The following is a 19,170-nucleotide window of genomic DNA, read 5'->3' as shown; positions in this document are numbered from 1 at the left end:
TGCTGTCTGTTGCTGTCTGTCTGCTGCTGTCTGTTGCTGTCTGTCTGCTGCAGTCTGCTGCTGTCTGTCTGTTGCTGTCTCTGCTGCTGTCTGTTGCTGTCTCTGCTGTCTGGCTGTCTGCTGCTGTCTGTTGCTGTCTCTGCTGTCTGCTGCTGTCTGTTGCTGTCTCTGCTGTCTGTTGCTGTCTCTGCTGCTGTCGGTTGCTGTCTGTCTGCTGCAGTCTGCTGCTGTCTGTTGCTGTCTCTGCTGCTGTCTGTTGCTGTCTCTGCTGTCTGTCTGTTGCTGTCTGTTGCTGCTGTCTGTTGCTGTCTCTGCTGCTGTCTCTGCTGCTGTCTCTGCTGTCTGGCTGTTGCTGTCTGTTGCTGCTGTCTGTTGCTGTCTCTGCTGCTGTCTCTGCTGCTATCTCTGCTGTCTGGCTGTCTGCTGCTGTCTGTTGCTGCTGTCTGTTGCTGTCTGTCTGCTGCTGTCTGTTGCTGTCTCTGCTGCTGTCTGTTGCGGTCTCTGCTGTCTGCTGCTGTCTGTTGCTGCTGTCTGTTGCTGTCTGTCTGCTGCTGTCTGTTGTTGCTGTCTCTGCTGTCTGTTGCTGTCTGTTGCTGTCTCTGCTGCTGTCTATTGCTGTCTCTGCTGTCTGGCTGTCTGCTGCTGTCTGTTGCTGTCTCTGCTGCTGTCTCTGCTGTCTGGCTGTCTGCTGCTGTCTGTTGCTGTCTCTGCTGCTGTCTGTTGCTGTCTCTGCTGTCTGGCTGTTGCTGTCTCTGCTGTCTGTTGCTGCTGACTGCTGCTGTCTGTTGCTGTCTCTGCTGTCTGTTGCTGTCTCTGCTGTCTGGCTGTCTGCTGCTGTCTGTTGCTGCTGTCTGTTGCTGCCTCTACTGTCTGCTGCTGTCTGTTGTTGCTGTCTCTGCTGTCTGCTGCTGTCTGTTGCTGTCTGCTGTCTGTCTGTTGCTGTCTCTGCTGCTGTCTGTTGCTGTCTCTGCTGTCTGGCTGTCTGTTGCTGTCTCTGCTGTCTGTTGCTGTCTCTGCTGCTGTCTGTTGCTGTCTGTCTGCTGCAGTCTGCTGCTGTCTGTTGCTGTCTCTGCTGCTGTCTGTTGCTGTCTCTGCTGTCTGGCTGTCTGCTGCTGTCTGTTGCTGTCTCTGCTGTCTGTTGCTGTCTCTGCTGTCTGGCTGTCTGCTGCTGTCTGTTGCTGCTGTCTGTTGCTGTCTGTCTGCTGCAGTCTGCTGCTGTCTGTTGCTGCTGTCTGTTGCTGTCTCTGCTGCTGTCTGTTGCTGTCTCTGCTGTCTGCTGCTGTCTGTTGCTGTCTGTCTGCTGCAGTCTGCTGCTGTCTGTTGTTGCTGTCTCTGCTGTCTGCTGCTGTCTGTTGCTGTCTCTGCTGTCTGTTGCTGTCTCTGCTGCTGTCTGTTGCTGTCTGCTGTCTGTCTGTTGCTGTCTCTGCTGCTGTCTGTTGCATCTGCTGCTGTCTGCCTGTTGCTGTCTGTAGGTGTCTCTGCTGTCTGCTGTCTTTGTCTTTTACTTTTGATTCTTTGTGTTGTGCATGTTGTTTTTTTCTGCTTGTATTTGTTGTTGTTTTTCTTGTTCTTCTTTTTCTTCATGTTCTTGTTTTTGTTTTTGTACTTCTTCATGCTCTTCTTCCTCTTCTTCATCTTCACCATCATCATCTTCACCATCATCATCATTATCATTATCATCATCATCTCCTTCATCACCATTTATCGTTATCATTACCAACAATTTTTAACTGGTGTGCATTACGGGTTCTATGTGTCAAGACTTTAAGCTCTAACCTTTTTAAGTAGTCAAGGGGACCTTTAACCTTTTTAACCTGTTAACGCTATGAGTGCCATGCGACAGACTCCGCCCCGAAGACGACGGAAGAAATGAAGGAGCGTGGTAACGCGGCCTACAAGCGGAAGAACTACCGGGAGGCCATCGACTTCTACACGCAGGCCATTACCGTGCTCCGCAAGAAGCTTCCAGCCGACATCCTGACCCACAGGGGTCACGAGGCCAAGAAGCACGAGCTGGCGGTCCTGTTCAGCAACCGCTCGGAGTGTCACCTGCAGCTGGGGGATGTGAACCAGGCCTTTGATGATGCCAAGGACAGCGTGTCTTTTGATGGTCACTGGTACAGGGTGAGGGACAGTTTCTTCTTCTTCTTCTTGTGCGTTCACTCGTATGCACACGAGTGGGCTTTTACGTGTATGACCGTTTTTACCCCGCCATGTAGGCAGCCATACTCCGTTTTCGGGGGTGTGCATGCTGGGTATGTTCTTGTTTCCATAACCCACCGAACGCTGACATGGATTACAGGATCTTTAACGTGCGTATTTGATGTTCTGCACACGAAGGGGGTTCAGGCACTAGCAGGTCTGCACACATGTTGACCTGGGAGATCGTAAAAATCTCCACCCTTTACCCACCAGGCGCCGTCACCGTGATTCAAACCCGGGACCCTCAGATTGACAGTCCAATGCTTTAACCACTTGGCTATTGCGCCCGTCAAGGGACAGTTTTTTTGGCTTTATTACGGTACTGTAGGAGTGTGGTGTGGTGTGAGACACGTCTTTTGGCTTTATTACGGTACTGTAGGAGTGTGGTGTGTGGTGAAAGTCTTTTGGCTTTATTACGGTACTGTTGGAGTGTGGTGTGGTGTGAGACACGTCTTTTGGCTTTATTACGGTACTGTTGGAGTGTGGTGTGGTGTGAGACACGTCTTTTGGCTTTATTACGGTACTGTTGGAGTGTGGTGTGTGGTGAAAGTCTTTTGGCTTCATTACGGTACTGTAGCAAGGTTAGACTTAGGGATGGTCTTTTCGCTTCGTTACAGCACTAAAGCAGTTTTATGGTACAGATAAGAGACAGCGTTTTGGCTTCATTACGGAACAGGGTTCGAGATGGTCTTTTTGCTTCGTTACGGTACTGTAGCAGTTAGGTATAGGGCGACGGTTGTTTGGCTTCATTACAGCACTGTAGCAGTTAGGTATAGGGCGACGGTTGTTTGGCTTCATTACAGCACTGTAGCAGTTAGGTATAGGGCGACGGTTGTTTGGCTTCATTACAGCACTGTAGCAGTTAGGTATAGGGTGACGGTTGTTTGGCTTCATTACAGCACTGTAGCAGTTAGGTATAGGGTGACGGTTGTTTGGCTTCATTACAGCACTGTAGCAGTTAGGTATAGGGCGACGGTTGTTTGGCTTCATTACAGCACTGTAGCAGTTAGGTATAGGGCGACGGTTGTTTGGCTTCATTACAGTACTGTAGCAGTTAGGTATAGGGTGACGGTTGTTTGGCTTCATTACAGCACTGTAGCAGTTAGGTATAGGGTGACGGTTGTTTGGCTTCATTACAGTACTGTAGCAGTTAGGTATAGGGTGACGGTTGTTTGGCTTCATTACAGCACTGTAGCAGTTAGGTATAGGGTGACGGTTGTTTGGCTTCATTACAGCACTGTAGCAGTTAGGTATAGGGTGACGGTTGTTTGGCTTCATTACAGTACTGTAGCAGTTAGGTATAGGGCGACGGTTGTTTGGCTTCATTACGGTACTGTAGCAGTTAGGTATAGGGTGACGGTTGTTTGGCTTCATTACAGCACTGTAGCAGTTAGGTATAGGGCGACGGTTGTTTGGCTTCATTACAGCACTGTAGCAGTTAGGTATAGGGTGACGGTTGTTTGGCTTCATTACAGTACTGTAGCAGTTAGGTATAGGGCGACGGTTGTTTGGCTTCATTACAGCACTGTAGCAGTTAGGTATAGGGCGACGGTTGTTTGGCTTCATTACAGTACTGTAGCAGTTAGGTATAGGGTGACGGTTGTTTGGCTTCATTACAGTACTGTAGCAGTTAGGTATAGGGCGACGGTTGTTTGGCTTCATTACAGCACTGTAGCATTTTGATCCGCACCGCTATAGAGGACATGATTTGAATTGATTTGATTTGAAGTCTTCGCCTCTTTGAGGTTCTCAGGGCTGTACGCAACATGATTTGATTTGATTTGATTAAAACGTTTGCCGTGTTGACGCCGGCTGGGTGAAAAGAACATGTTTTGATTTTTACTCTTTTTAAAGAAATTTTTATTATAATTATTATTTATTTATTTTTTTATTTATGTACGCACGCTTATAGTTGACTTCATCAAGTTTTTGTGCCTTATACATATTAGTAGTGGTAGTAGTTTTTTTTTTATTATGTATTTTTTTATTGTTTATTTACTCTTTTTTTTTTTCTCAAGGCCTGACTAAGCGCGTTGGGTTACACTGCTGGTCAGGCATCTGCTTGGCAGATGTGGTGTAGTGTACATGGATTTGTCCGAATGCAGTGATGCCTCCTTTGAGCTACTGAAACTGAAACTGAAACTCTTTCCCAGGGGCACGTGCGGGTGGGCCGGGCGTTGCTTCGTCGGAACAAGACGCAGAGTGCAGTGAAGGCTTTCAGCAACGCGTTCAACGCTCTGGGCATCGACGCTACTGAGGATCAGAAGAAGGACATCTTGAAAGAGGTGGTGAAGACGGTCGTCAGTCATTCAGGTGGGTGGGAGGACAGTGGTGCGGTGTGTGGTGTGGTGGTGTAGTGAGGTGGTGTGGTGTGGTGGTGTAGTGAGGTGGTGTGGTGTGGTGTGGTGGTGTGGAGTGTGGTGGTGGGTGTGGTGTGGTGGTGGTGTGTGGTGGTGTGGTGTGGTGGTGTAGTGAGGTGGTGTGGTGTGGTGTGATGGTGTGGAGTGTGGTGGTGGGTGTGGTGTGGTGGTGGTGTGTGGTGGTGTGGTGTGGTGGTGTAGTGAGGTAGTGTGGTGTGGTGTGATGGTGTGGAGTGTGGTGGTGAGTGTGGTGTGGTGGTGGTGTGGTGTGGTGTGGTGGTGTAGTGAGGTGGTGTGGTGTGGTGGTGGTGTGTGGTGGTGTGGTGTGGTGGTGTAGTGAGGTGGTGTGGTGTGGTGTGATGGTGTGGAGTGTGGTGGTGGGTGTGGTGTGGTGGTGGTGTGTGGTGGTGTGGTGTGGTGGTGTGGTGTGGTGGTGTAGTGAGGTGGTGTGGTGTGGTGTGGTGGTGTAGTGAGGTGGTGTGGTGTGGATTGGTGTGGTGTGGTGTGGAGTGGTGTGGTGTGTGGTGTGGAGTGTGGTGTGGTGTGGTGGTGTAGTAAGGTGGTGTGGTGTGGTATAGTGGTGGTGTGTGGTGTGGTGTGGTGTGATGTGTGTGGTGTAGTGTGGTGTGGTGTTGTGTGTGGTGTGATGTGGTGTGGTGTGGTATGTTGTGGTGTGGTTTGGTGTGGTGTGGTGTCGTGTGGTGTGGTATGGTGTGTTATGTTTTGGTGTGGTGTAGTGTGGTGTGGTGGGGTGTGTGGTGTGGTGGGGTGTTGTGTGTGGTGTGGTGGGGTGGGATGGGGTGTGTGGTGTGGTGTTGTGTGTGGTGTGATGTGGTGTGGTGTGGTATGTTTTGTTGTGGTGTGGTTTGGTGTGGTGTGGTGTGGTTTGTTTTGTTGTGGTGTCGTGTGGTGTGGTATGGTGTGTTATGTTTTGGTGTGGTGTGGTGTGGTGTGGTGTGTACATATGAGTGAATGTGGGAGTTGCAGCCCACAAATGCAGACGAAGAAGAAAGAAGAAGAACTTCTTCTTCTTCTGCGTTCACTCGTATGCACACGAGTGGGCTTTTACGTGTATGACCGTTTTTACCCTGCCATGTAGGCAGCCATACTCCGTTTTCGGGGGTGTGCATGCTGGGTATGTTCTTGTTTCCATAATCCACCGAACGCTGACATGGATTACAGGATCTTTAATGTGCGTATTTGATCTTCTGCTTGCATATACACACGAAGGGGGTTCAGGCACTTGCAGGTCTGCACATATGTTGACCTGGGAGATCGTAAAAATCTCCACCCTTTACCCACCAGGCGCCATCACCGTGATTCGAACCCGGGACCCTCAGATTGAAAGTCCAACGCTTTAACCACTCAGCTATTGCGACCGTCGAAAGAAGAAGAAGAAACCATCTCTGACCTTTCTCTGCAACTTGTTTCCTTTCAGAGAAGCAGCCGGATAGGATCCCTAACCTGGGCTACGTGTCGCCCGACCTGTGGGCCAAACTCAGCTATGACTTCTTCTGCAGTGGAAACCGTCTCGCCGAATTTCCGGCCAAGGACAAAGACAAGGCGGCTGAGGAATGGAAAGGTGGACTGCTGTGTTTCCATCAGTTCCAGAAGGTGAACGACCCAAGGCGACCCGCCCCCACAATAGAGCTGGACCTGAAGCCTCTGTGTTCCTGGCAGGTGAGTGGGGGGGGGGGGAAGTTTTATTTAATTACACATACTTAACTGTGACCCAACTAGTGCAGACTCCGGCAGGGGTCTGACATTCCTGCCTGTGCAAACTACTATCCGCCTATGCGGAGAAAACGAAACTATGGCCGATAACCTCCCGGAAGTAGGTAACCTCCCCTTTGTCCCGCTGGCTAGCGCCCTCTTTTTCCAGCAGCCATTATGACTCCTGTCCTGTGCTCTCCATACGTCTAAGTTTTTTTGTCTTTTTGGAGTATGGCATACGAGGCATGGTAACCGTGCTTAGGCACCCAGCGAAAATCCGATCCCCAACAGAGAAAGGAAAGACAGGATTGACTTAGAGGTAGAGAAAAACGAACGATTCGAGGGGGCTGAGTCGAATCGAGTACACAGAATGTAAGAATACAGTAAACTCCAGCAGCATGCAGCAAAATAAGGCCAAATGAATACGCTTAACAGCCCAAAAAAGCGTAAGACGAGACAGAGCGTAAGCCTGACAAGATGGCGTGGAGAGCCTTGGCCAAAGGAATGATTCAGCACTTATAGCTTTTAGAGGCGTTTGATTGGCTAAGAGCGGACCGGACAAGACGGGTCGTCTTTTTACTGTTAGCCGCGCGAAATTTAGCCAAGCAGAGCAAACCAATAGGCCTAGTTTGCATCAGTTTGACATGGTAAGTATATGTAACACCAAACATGGAGTTTAATACAAACTCCTCCTTTTGGAGTGCATTCACTATTGTATTGTATTACTCTTTTTGTCACGACAGATTTCTGTGTGAAATTCCGGCTGCTCTCCCCAGGGAGAGGGCATCGCTACACTGAGAGCGCCACCCATTTTTTGGGTATTTTTTCTGCCTGTGATTTTATTTGTTTTCCTATCGAAGTGGATGTTTCTACTGAATTTTGCCAGGGACAACCCTTTCATTGCCGTGGGTTCTTTTACGTGTGCTAAATGCATGCTGCATCTCAGCTTATCATCTCATCCAAATGACTAGCATTCAGACCACCTCTTAAGGTCTAGTGGAGGGGGAGAAAATACTGGTGACTATGCCAGGATTCGAACCAGTGCGTTCAGATTCTCTCGCTTCCTAGGGGGATGTGTTACCTCTTGGCCAACACTCTACATGGGTCAAAGGATTCTGTCCAGATCAGGGGGAGGGGGAGAGAGAAGTGGTTTAACAATAGTGCATTGACATATATCGGAATACGAACAGAACTGTAACACTAATCATGACTGGCATCAGCTCTTTCAAGTCTGGCCTTAAAACCCACCTCTTCCCAAAATAGCCTCCTGTCCCTGCCTCTTCCTTGTCTTTAGTTTCTACAGTTTTAGAGTAACGCATGTGTGTGAATGACTGGTGCGAAAGCGCTTTGTTTTGTCTCTGCATAAGATTCAGCGCTATATAAATACCATTATTATTATTATTATGACTGAACAGATTGCATGAAAAATATTTTTATTTATTTGTTTTACTATTTTGTTGACAGATGGACCAGTTTGTGACCAAGTATGTGGTGGAACTGATTCAGTGGCTGCTGCGCTTTGGTTCGGATCCAACCACACTCAGCTTCTATGCCGGAGACACGTACCTCCATGCTGCGGCTATCATCACTGCCATCAATGGTATGTGTGATGTTCCACTGTCATAACGTCACTGTCATCAGCGGTATGTGTGATGTTCCACTATGATAACATCACTGCCATCAATGGTATGTGTGATGTTCCACTGTGATAACATCACTGCCATCAATGGTATGTGTGATGTTCCACTGTGATAACATCACTGCCATCAATGGTATGTGTGATGTTCCACTGTGATAACGTCACTGTCATCAGTGGTATGTGTGATGTTCCACTGTGATAACGTCACTGTCATCAGTGGTATGTGTGATGTTCCACTGTGATAACATCACTGCCATCAATGGTATGTGTGATGTTCCACTGTGATAACATCACCGCCATCAATGGTATGTGTGATGTTCCACTATGATAACATCACTGCCATCAATGGTATGTGTGATGTTCCACTGTGATAACGTCACTGTCATCAGTGGTATGTGTGATGTTCCACTATGATAACATCACTGCCATCAATGGTATGTGTGATGTTCCACTATGATAACATCACTGCCATCAATGGTATGTGTGATGTTCCACTATGATAACATCACTGCCATCAATGGTATGTGTGACGTTCCACTGTGATAACATCACTGCCATCAATGGTATGTGTGATGTTCCACTGTGATAACGTCACTGTCATCAGTGGTATGTGTGATGTTCCACTGTGATAACATCACTGCCATCAATGGTATGTGTGATGTTCCACTGTGATAACATCACTGCCATCAATGGTATGTGTGATGTTCCACTGTGATAACGTCACTGTCATCAGTGGTGTGTGTGATGTTCCACTGTGATAACATCACTGCCATCAATGGTATGTGTGATGTTCCACTATGATAACGTCACTGTCATCAGTGGTATGTGTGATGTTCCACTGTCATAACGTCAGTGAAGCAGATTTAGGTATGCGTCACTGAAGTAGATTTAGGTATATGGAATATTGCATCACTCAGTCAGATATAGGTGTATGTAATGTTGCATCACAGAAGCAGTTTCACAGGATGCTTGGTCCATGCCGCCATATTCAATGTTTCAGCCAACCGGGACCTCCTGGACTGGCTGGTGCAGACTCGAACCAAACCCCGCCACGAGGAGAACCTTCAGGACGCACAGGGCAACACCGCACTTCATCTGTTTGCCGCCCCCGACCCCTACCAGATCCCCCCGCCCCCCCTGCCGGCCTCGCTGCGTCAGGACCTGTGTGAGATCCTGGTCAAGTCCGGCGTCAACCCGAGGGTGCGGAACCGGCACGGGCAGATGGCTGTGGACTGCGTGGAGAAGAGGAACAAGGTGCTGCGAGACTACCTCATCAAGGTCACCGAGAAAGGTGGGTCAGTTTGTGGTGCTTTGTGGCTACCTCATCAAGGTCACCGAGAAATGCGGGTCAGTTTGTGGTGCTGAGAGACTACCTCATCAAGGTCACCGAGAAAGGTGGGTCAGTTTGTGGTGCAGCGAGACTACCTCATCAAGGTCACCGAGAAATGCGGGTCAGTTTGTGGTGCTGCAAGACTACCTCATCAAGGTCACCGAGAAAGGTGGGTCAGTTTGTGTTGCTTTGAAAATGGTGGTCAGTATGTGGTGCTTTGAAAATGATGGTCAGTTGGTGGTGCTTTGAAAATGGTGGTCAGTATGTGGTGCTTTGAAAATGATGGTCAGTTTGTGGTGCTTTGAAAATGGTGGTCAGTATGTGGTGCTTTGAAAATGGTGGTCAGTTTGTGGTGCTTTGAAAATGGAGGGTCAGTTTATGGTGCTTTGAAAATGGAGGTCAGTTTGTGGTGCTTTGAAAATGGTGGTCAACTCAGTTTGTGATGCTTTGAAAATGATGGTCAGTATGTGGTGCTTTGAAAATGGTGGTCAGTTTGTGGTGCTTTGAAAATGGAGGGTCAGTTTATGGTGCTTTGAAAATGGAGGTCAGTTTGTGGTGCTTTGAAAATGGTGGTCAGTATGTGGTGCTTTGAAAATGATGGTCAGTTTGTGGTGCTTTGCAGATGGTGGTCAGTATGTGGTGCTTTGAAAATGGTGGTCAGTTTGTGGTGCTTTGAAAATGGTGGTCAGTTTGTGGTGCTTTGAAAATGGAGGTCAGTTTGTGGTGCTTTGAAAATGGAGGTCAACTCAGTTTGTGATGCTTTGAAAATGATGGTCAGTTTGTGGTGCTTTGAAAATGGTGGTCAGTTTGTGGTGCTTTGAAAATGGAGGTCAGTTTGTGGTGCTTTGAAAATGGAGGTCAACTCAGTTTGTGGTGCTTTGAAAATGGTGGTCAGTTTATGGTGCTTTGAAAATGGAGGCTTTGTGGTACTTTGAAAATGGTGGTCAGTTTATGGTGCTTTGAAAATGGTGGGTCAGTTTGTGGTGCTTTGAAAATGGAGGTCAGTTGGTGGTGCTTTGAAAATGGTGGTCAGTTTGTGGTGCTGTGTGACCACCTGGTCAAGGTCACCAAGGAAGATGGGTGGGGTTTGTGTCGTTTATTGTACAGAGATGCCAACTGTTACAATGGAATTTTGTCACGCTCGATCGCAGTTTGTTCCTGACGTTACGCTGATGTCAGTATCGTTCCCACAAGTTCATTTTCCACTGCACTGCATGGTCACACGCTTTCCTGTTGTAACGCTGTGAACTGAGAAGTGAGTAGAGGTTCAGAGGGGGTGGGAGAAAAAGATTCAGAATGGGAAGGAAAGTGGTTGTGGGGGGGCGGGAGGGGGGGGGAATGGAGTGACTGGGGAGAGAAAAGAAAAAAAAAGATGATCAGGGCTTTAGAGGACGGGGGGGGGGGGGGGGGGGGGGGGGCAAGAAAGGGAAAGGAGGGGAAAGGAAAGGGAGAGAATCCGGTGTATCTTCTTCTCCCGCCCCCCCCTCCGAATCTCTGCCTGCTTCTCTGCTTTTCCTCGCCTCCCTTCACTTAACTCACTCAGTACAGTCAGTCCTCTCTTCTCCTCTACACAGACCCCTCGGATGTCCAGTGGGTGTCTGAATGACCCAACCTTTAGCTTCCGTCATAAGAATTGTGGTATTCTTTGTCAACATTCACCTCTTCAGTATAAGAGCCTTCCTCTTGCAATATTTTGATGATGGTAATTGGGATGAAACGCTGTTAACATCGTCTCTTTCGCCATTCGTATGGAGAGAGTTAATACTGATAACTTTTCTTCTGCTTTTCTCTTACCTTCACCGTCATTTCCAACCAAGACAGTCCCAGATGGTCTGAAACGTTGGACACCTCTTTACCAAAAGCGAGTCAGCAGTTAAAGAGTTAAACTTGTGCAGCCTACAGCATTGCATGTTGTGTCAGAAGCTAAAGGGTTAAATTTGTGCAGCCTACAGCACTGCATGTTGTGTCAGCAGTTAAAGGGTTAAACTTGTGCAGCCTACGGCATCGCATGTTGTGTCAGCAGTTAAAGGGTTAAACTTGTGCAGCCTACAGCATTGCATGTTGTGTCAGGAGTTAAAGGGTTAAACTTGAGCAGCCTACAGCATTGCATGTTGTGTCAGAAGCTAAAGGGTTAAACTTGTGCAGCCTACAGCATTGCATGTTGTGTCAGCAGTTAAAGGGTTAAACTTGTGCAGCCTACGGCATTGCATGTTGTGTCAGCAGTTAAAGGGTTAAACTTGTGCAGCCTACAGCATTGCATGTTGTTTTAGAAGCTAAAGGGTTAAACTTGTGCAGCCTACAGCATTGCATGTTGTTTCAGCAGTTGAAGGGTTAAACTTGTTGCAGCGTCTGAACCCCGGCCAGCGAAGTCAGCATCTCCGCCCAGTTCCACCGCCCCCACCACCAAAACTGACCCCCCGGCCCAAAACGGCACCAAGCCTCAACCCTCCAAAACCTCCACAACAGGAAACGGAGCCACCACCACACACACCAGCACACACACCACCACTACCACCGCTGGCGCTGCCGCTAACGGCAACAAAATGGGCGACGCCAAGATGGCGGGTGGCAACACAGCGGCGGAGAACTCCAACAGCAGCCAACGTCTGCAGTGCAGCTCGTGTCAGGAGATGATTGGGGAGGCGAAAAACTTCTTCACGCAGGACAAAACGAGGCTGGGGTACTCCAAGCTGATCACTCTGATGGGCTATAAGCACCAGCGGGATTCACGCCACGACAAGTTCGTGAAGGAAAGTCTGGACCTGATTGCGAGGGAACTGGGCAAGTCACTGACTCCAGGTGAGGTGCTTTTTTTTACCTTTTTTGTTGTTGTTGTTGTGGCGACAGATTTCTCTGCTTGAAATTCAGGCTGCTGTTTCCACTTTACTTCTTGTTGTTGTTGTTGTTGTTGTCACGACAGATTTATCTGCTTGAAATTCAGGCTGCTCTTTCCAATTTCATTGTTGTTGTTGTTGTTGTCACGACAGATTTCTCTGCTTGAAATTCAGTCTGTTCTTTCCACTTTCGTCGTTGTTGTTGTTGTCACAACAGATTTATCTGCTTGAAATTCACGCTGCTCTTTCCATTATTGTTGTTGTTGTTGTCATGAAAGATTTCTCTGCTTGAAATTCAGGCTGCTCTCCCCAGGGGAGGGGCATGGTGCCTCACTACAGAACTACACTTTAAAAATTCCTTTCTGCCTGGAGGGGTGTTTGTTTTCCAGGGACAATCCTTTTGTTGGTGTGGGCTCTTTTACGTGCGCTAAGGGGTGTGCTACAATGATGTGATAATGATATGCTTGTTGATTGAGGCACACACACACACAGACACACAAACGCTCTCTCTCTCTCTCTCTCTCTCTCTCTCTCTCTCTCTCTCTCTCTCTCTCTCCCTCACCCTGCCCTCCACACTCACACACACACACATACACACAAACACACACACACACTCACCCCTCCACACCAGACACACACACACACACACACACACACACACACACTCACTCACTCACTCACTCACTCATTCACTTATACATACAAATGTGCACGTGTGCATGTGCTGCGTGCGCGCGCACACACACATACACTCACACAGACACACACACACACACACACACACACACACACACATACACACACACACACATACACACAAACACACACACACATACACTCACACAGACACACACACACACACACACACACACACACATACACACACATACACACACACACACATACACACAAACACACACACACACACACTCGCACACACACACACACACACGCACATTCTCTCCCTCTTTCTTTCTCTCTCTCCCTCTTCCTCTCTCTCCCTATCTCCCTATCTCCCCCTCACTAACACTCCCCAGGTGTGTGTTGCAGAAGTACCTGACGTCTTACTGAAGATGTCCCAGCCCCACCTGCACAAGGTGTTGGAGAAGCTGGCCTCGCAGGACAGGTGGCGCCAGCTGCAGGTGGTGGTGGAGAAGGCCAAGTCGATGGACGTTCCGCGGGGAACCTTCGCCCACAGCATGTCGGTGCTGGCCCTGCTGAGGGACAAAGGACTGTGTGGGGCCGAGATGCAGAGACTGCAGGTGACGGCGGTGTTTTGTCCTTAAACTGAACTCTTTGACTGCCATAGGCGACTTTACCAGATGCTTTTATTGACTCACTTGTGTAAACAAAGTGAGTCTATGTTTTAACCCGGTGTTCGGTTGTCTGTGTGTGTGTGTGTGTGTGTGTGTGTCCGTCCGTGTGTCTGTGTGTCCGTGGTAAACTTTAACATTGACATTTTCTCTGCAGATACTTTGTCAGTTGACACCAAATTTGGCATAAAAATAGGAAAAATTCAGTTCTTTCCAGTCATCTTGTTTAAAACAATATTGCACCTCTGGGATGGGCACCAAAAAATAAAAAAAAGAAGCCTAATTATATGCAAACTGCATTTACTGTTTATATTTTTTGTATTCTCTAAACTTGGCACTCTGACCTCTTATTCTGACACAACAACAAGAGGAGTCATTATTATCATTTTTTGTTCAAACAGGAACTTCTTTTGCTAAGCATGGAATTTTTATTTATTTTGCAAACGTTTTGGTGCAGATAGTAAAAAAGGGAAATTACTCTGTAATTAATGCTAGGGGACTTAATTTATCACAAGTGAGTCTTGAAGGCCTTGCCTCTCTTGTTGTTGTTGTGACGATGATGTTGTGGTGATGTTGTGACGATGTGGCGAAGATATTGTGGCGATATGACAGTTGTGTTGTGACGATGATGTTACAGTGATATTGTGGCGAGGTGACGATGATGTTGTGGTGATGATGTGATGATGTGACGTTGATGTTGTGATGACGAGGATGTGACGATGATGTTGTTTCGATGTGTCGCTGATGTGGCGATGATATTGTGACGATGATGATGTTGTGATGATGTGACGAAGATATTGTGACGAGGTGAAGATGATGTGATGGTGTGAGGCTGATGATGTGAGGATGATGATGGTGTGACAGTGTGACATTGTAGCGATGACGATGTGAGGATGATGTGACAATAATGTTATGATGATGTGAGGATGATGTTGTGACTATGTGAGGATGATGTTGTGATGTTGTAAGCATGACGACTTGACGATGATGTTGTGACGACGATAATGTGACGATGATATCATGACGATGATGTTTCAGATCTTGGACCTGTTGCTGAGCCACGGAGGGTGGGGTGGGACTGGGGGGCGGGATGTGATGATGTTGTGATGATGTAACGATGATGTTGTGACGATGACGATGATGTTTTAGATCCTGGACCTGTTGCTGAGCCAGAGGGAGTGGGGTGGGGTGGGGGATGTGACGATGATGTTGTGATGATGTGACGATGATGATGTTGTGACGATGACGATGATGTTTCAGATCCTGGACCTGTTGCTGAGCCACGTGGGGATGGGGGGGATGTGATGATGATGTTGTGATGATGTGACGATGCTGTGACTTTGATGATGTTGTGATGATGTGACGATGATGATGTTGTGACAACGACGATGATGTTTCAGATCCTGGACCTGTTGCTGAGCCACGTGGGGATGGGGGGGATGTGATGATGATGTTGTGATGATGTGACGATGCTGTGACTTTGATGATGATGTGATGATGATGATGACGTTGATGATGATGTGACGGCGACGATGATGTTTCAGATCCTGGACCTGTTGCTGAGCCACGTGGGGATGGGGGGGATGTGATGATGATGTTGTGATGATGTGACGATGCTGTGACTTTGATGATGTTGTGATGATGATGATGACGTTGATGATGATGTGACGGCGACGATGATGTTTCAGATCCTGGACCTGTTGCTGAGCCACGTGGGGATGGGGGGGATGATGTGATGATGATGTTGTGATGATGTGACGATGACGTTGATGATGATGTTGTGATGCTGTGACTTTGATGATGTTGTGATGATGATGATGATGTGACGGCGACGATGATGTTTCAGATCCTGGACCTGTTGCTGAGCCACGTGTGGATGGGGGGGATGTGATGATGATGTTGTGATGATGATGTGACGGCGACGATGATGTTTCAGATCCTGGACCTGTTGCTGAGCCACGTGGGGATGGGGGGGATGTGATGATGATGTTGTGATGATGATGATGATGTGACGGCGACGATGATGTTTCAGATCCTGGACCTGTTGCTGAGCCACGTGGGGATGGGGGGGATGTGATGATGATGTTGTGATGCTGTGACGATGATGATGATGTGACGGCGACGATGATGTTTCAGATCCTGGACCTGTTGCTGAGCCACGGAGGGAGGGTGGTGAGCAGCCAGACGAGGGAGATGATGGCAGCCACCATCCAGCACGGGGAGTGGCGCCTGGTGGAACGCCTGGTGGAGAAGGGGGCGGAGCCTCGCTTCCTGACCCTTGACCCCAACGACACGCCCCTGCACGCCGCCCTCAGCCTCGCTCTCGACAGGGACAAAGGTCACACACATTGTAGAATCACTGTTGTGGCTTGATATGTTGCCACTTTTATCTTATGTCAAGTCGACTTTTACCAAGATTCTTTTAGTATACCTCTTACTCAGATGATTTCAATTTTTTTTCTCCTTGTGTATCCAGGCAACAGTTTCAGCCTGTTTGAACCTGAAGAAGAGCGTGTGGCTTGATAAGTTGCCTCTTTATAAGTCCACTTTTACCAAGTCCTTTTACTGAGATGATTTCAAATGTTTTTCCCCTTTGTGTCTCCAGGCAACAGTTTCAGCCTGTTTGAGCTGCTGCTGTCCCTTTACGACAAGGACCCGGGCAGGTACCCCTACCTGGACGTGTGCTGTGTGGACAAGCTGGGCAACACTTTGCTCCACCTGGCATGCAAGGCCCACTACTCCAAACACTCCCACCGGGCCGTGGAGCTTCTCGTCTCCAAGGACGTTCCCGTGGACGTCAAGAACTCGGAAGGGAAAGCCGCCATCGACTTCCTCAAGAGCCACGATCGTCGAACCCAGTACCTCAAGGTGGCCGGAAAACAGACCTCGCTCGCCGCCAAGCGCAGAGACGACATCCTCCCCAAGCAAACGACCCCACCCCCTGACCTGGAGCCCTCCTCGACAATGAAGAGCGAGGACAGGGGAGACAACGAAGGCAGCAAGGAGGGGCACCAACCGTTGCAGGTGGACCGTCCCGGTTTCCGGACGAAGGACGCGGTGGCGATCTTGACCTCGCTGGTGGACCACCTGAGTGAATTGACCCCTGTGGAGGCGCGGCTGGCGAAGAGTTCAAAGGGCAAGTGGCTGGAGAAGGGGCGACCACAACGACAGTTGTCCATCTCTGACAGTGAGGATGATGAGGAGAAGGTTGCCGCTGCGAAAAGGGGGGCCACTCTCACCTTGCCCAATGACAAGGGGGACGCTCAGCCAGCTGAGGAGGAGGAGGAAGAGGAGGAAGAGGAAGAAGAAAAGGTGAAGATCTTTTGCTGTCTGTAGTTACTCCAGCATTGTATCTGTCAGTATTGTCATGTATTGGAATGTATTGATACTCTTTTTTTCACAACACATTTCTCTGTGAACTTTGGGCTGCTCTCCCCAGGGAAAGCATGTCACTGCACTCACAGTGCCACCCATTTGTTTTGTAGTTTTTCTGCCGGCAGTTTTGTTTTCCTTCTGAAGTGGACTTTTCTACAAAATTTTGCCAGGTACAACCCTCTTGTTTCCGTGTTTTGTTTTTTTACATGCACTAAGCGCATGCAGCAAATTGAACCTCGGTTTGCATCTCATTCAAATGACTAGTGTCCAGACCACCACTCAAAGTCCAGTGCAAGGGGAGAAAATATTGGCGACTGTGGGATTCCAACTAGTGTGCTCAGATTCTCTCGCTTCATAGGCGAACATGTCAGCACTTGGCCAACCCTCCACACAAATGTCTTGATGTTTTGTCTTTGGTCCCTTTGGTTTCACAGTGATTCGTACACGTGAACGATGGGCGTGAAAACACTTCGTTCTGTTTCCACTCAAGGTTTAGCGCTTTTCGGGAGGTGGTCTGGAGTTCGTTCTGTTTCCACTCAAGGTTTAGCGCTTTTCGGGAGGTGGTCTGGAGTTCGTTCTGTTTCCACTCAAGGTATAGCGCTTTTCGGGAGGTGGTCTGGAGTTGACAGGAGGTAGGGGAGGAGGCGGAGGAAGAGCGTTGATGGCAGAGCCTCAAACAGAGGGCCCTGGGTGTTCATTGATCAGTAGCGATCTTGGTTTAATTTTAGCCCCAGTGTACCCCTGAAAATGGAGTATGGCTGCCTACATGGCGGAGTATAAACTGGTGTACATATGAGTGAAGAAGAAGAAGAAGCCAGAATCAGCCGAAAGAGCTAGGTAATCATTTGATGTTCTGTTTGATTTTCCAGTCAGACAGGTGTGATTGAGCCCAGACCCTGACAGGCGGAATAGCCGAGTGGTTAAAGCGTTGGACTGTCAATCTGAGGGTCCCGGGTTCGAATCACGGTGACGGCGCCTGGTGGGTAAAGGGTGGAGATTTTTACGATCTCCCAGGTCAACATATGTGCAGACCTGCTAGTGCCTGAACCCCCTTCGTGTGTATACGCAAACAGAAGATCAAATACGCACATTAAAGATCCTGTAATCCATGTCAGCGTACGGTGGGTTATGGAAACGAGAACATACCCAGCATGCACACCCCCGAAAACGGAGTATGGCTGCCTACATGGCAGGGTAAAAACGGTCATACACGTAAAAGCCCACTCGTGTGCATACGAGTGAACGCAGAAGAAGACGACGAAGAAGAACACAGACCCTCACTGTATCAGCAGATAAGTGTCTTAACCATTCTGCCACGTTTTTTTTAAACAAAATTTTATTCAGTGAACATGTCACACATGTACAGATAGATGGCGGAGCAACAACAAGCTAATAGTTTATATCGTGCTCAGGAATATGATTAAATACATTTGTTTCGTTTGACGGCTGGTGGACGCTACACAATTGCAATTATGTTGAAATACACATTTTCAAACTGCATATAAACGACAGTCATTGCAGACATACATTGTGTCCCCCCTTTTTTCTTTCTTTTTTTTGAACCGCCGTGGAGATTAATATGTTTAAAGAATTTACAATGAATATAAACATCATTTTTAAGATACGTTGTTCACACAACAGAAAGCAGAAAAAGGTAAGAAAAATTCTGCCACCCTGCTGTGTGTGTGTGTGTGTGACAGTCGGAGGAAGCGGAAGACCCCGACCTGTTGAACTTTGACAACCTGGAGTGGGAGGTGGAGTGCACGGCGGAGGTGTGGAAGACGCTCCGCGACCAGCGTGTGACCGCCGCCCTCAAACAGCGCATCGTCCGCGCCATCCGCTTCCTGGCCAGCGGGGAGTGGAGGCAGCAGCTGTGTCGCAGGGTGGATGTTGGGGTGTGTGGGGGTGTGGGTGGGTGTGGGTGCTGTGGGGGTGTGTGTTGGGTGTGGGTGTGTGTGGTGGTGGCTGAGTATGGATGTGTGGGTTTCGGTTGTGTGTGTGTGTCTGTGTGTGTGTGTGGCTGCATATGTGACATGCGTACGGTTTGTGTGGCGGGTGCGCAAGGTACTAGACAGGTTTGTGGTCCTTAACTTATTGTGCATGGTATGTGTGGCATGTGCGCAAAGGTACCAGACAGGCTGCGGTCCTTAACTTTTTGTGCATGGTGTATTATCCCAGGTGCACAAAATACCAGACAGGCTGTGGTCCTTAACTTATCATGCATGGTGTATTATCCCAGGTGCACAATGTACCACACATCCTGTAGTCCTTAACTTATCATGCACGGTGTATTATTTCAGGTGCACAATGTACCACACATCCTGTAGTCCTTAACTTATCATGCATGGTGTATTATTTCAGGTGCACAGTGTACCACACATCCTGTAGTCCTTAACTTATCATG

The 19,170-nt window shown here is 48.4% G+C and overlaps 1 protein-coding gene across 6 annotated transcripts in view; it reads left to right on the top strand.

Moving 5' to 3' along the window:
- Positions 1 to 19,170, top strand: part of LOC143277178 (TPR and ankyrin repeat-containing protein 1-like) — a 118,356-nt gene that overhangs the window by 25,727 nt on the left and 73,459 nt on the right. For all 6 annotated transcript variants that reach the window (XM_076581942.1, XM_076581943.1, XM_076581944.1 and 3 more), the window contains 10 exons: positions 1,844 to 2,124; positions 4,356 to 4,515; positions 6,001 to 6,242; positions 7,740 to 7,875; positions 8,915 to 9,205; positions 11,591 to 12,043; positions 13,129 to 13,340; positions 15,528 to 15,729; positions 15,997 to 16,703; positions 18,467 to 18,661. In XM_076581942.1, coding sequence (XP_076438057.1) covers positions 1,844 to 2,124; positions 4,356 to 4,515; positions 6,001 to 6,242; positions 7,740 to 7,875; positions 8,915 to 9,205; positions 11,591 to 12,043; positions 13,129 to 13,340; positions 15,528 to 15,729; positions 15,997 to 16,703; positions 18,467 to 18,661 — 2,879 coding nt within the window. The remainder of the gene's footprint in view (positions 1 to 1,843; positions 2,125 to 4,355; positions 4,516 to 6,000; positions 6,243 to 7,739; positions 7,876 to 8,914; positions 9,206 to 11,590; positions 12,044 to 13,128; positions 13,341 to 15,527; positions 15,730 to 15,996; positions 16,704 to 18,466; positions 18,662 to 19,170) is intronic.

This window comes from Babylonia areolata, chromosome 33, assembly GCF_041734735.1.
Source record: "Babylonia areolata isolate BAREFJ2019XMU chromosome 33, ASM4173473v1, whole genome shotgun sequence".
Classification (NCBI taxonomy): Eukaryota; Metazoa; Mollusca; class Gastropoda; order Neogastropoda; family Buccinidae; genus Babylonia; species Babylonia areolata.
The sequence above is the reverse complement of the archived record's forward strand: the minus strand, read 5'-3'. Positions and strand labels throughout refer to the sequence as shown.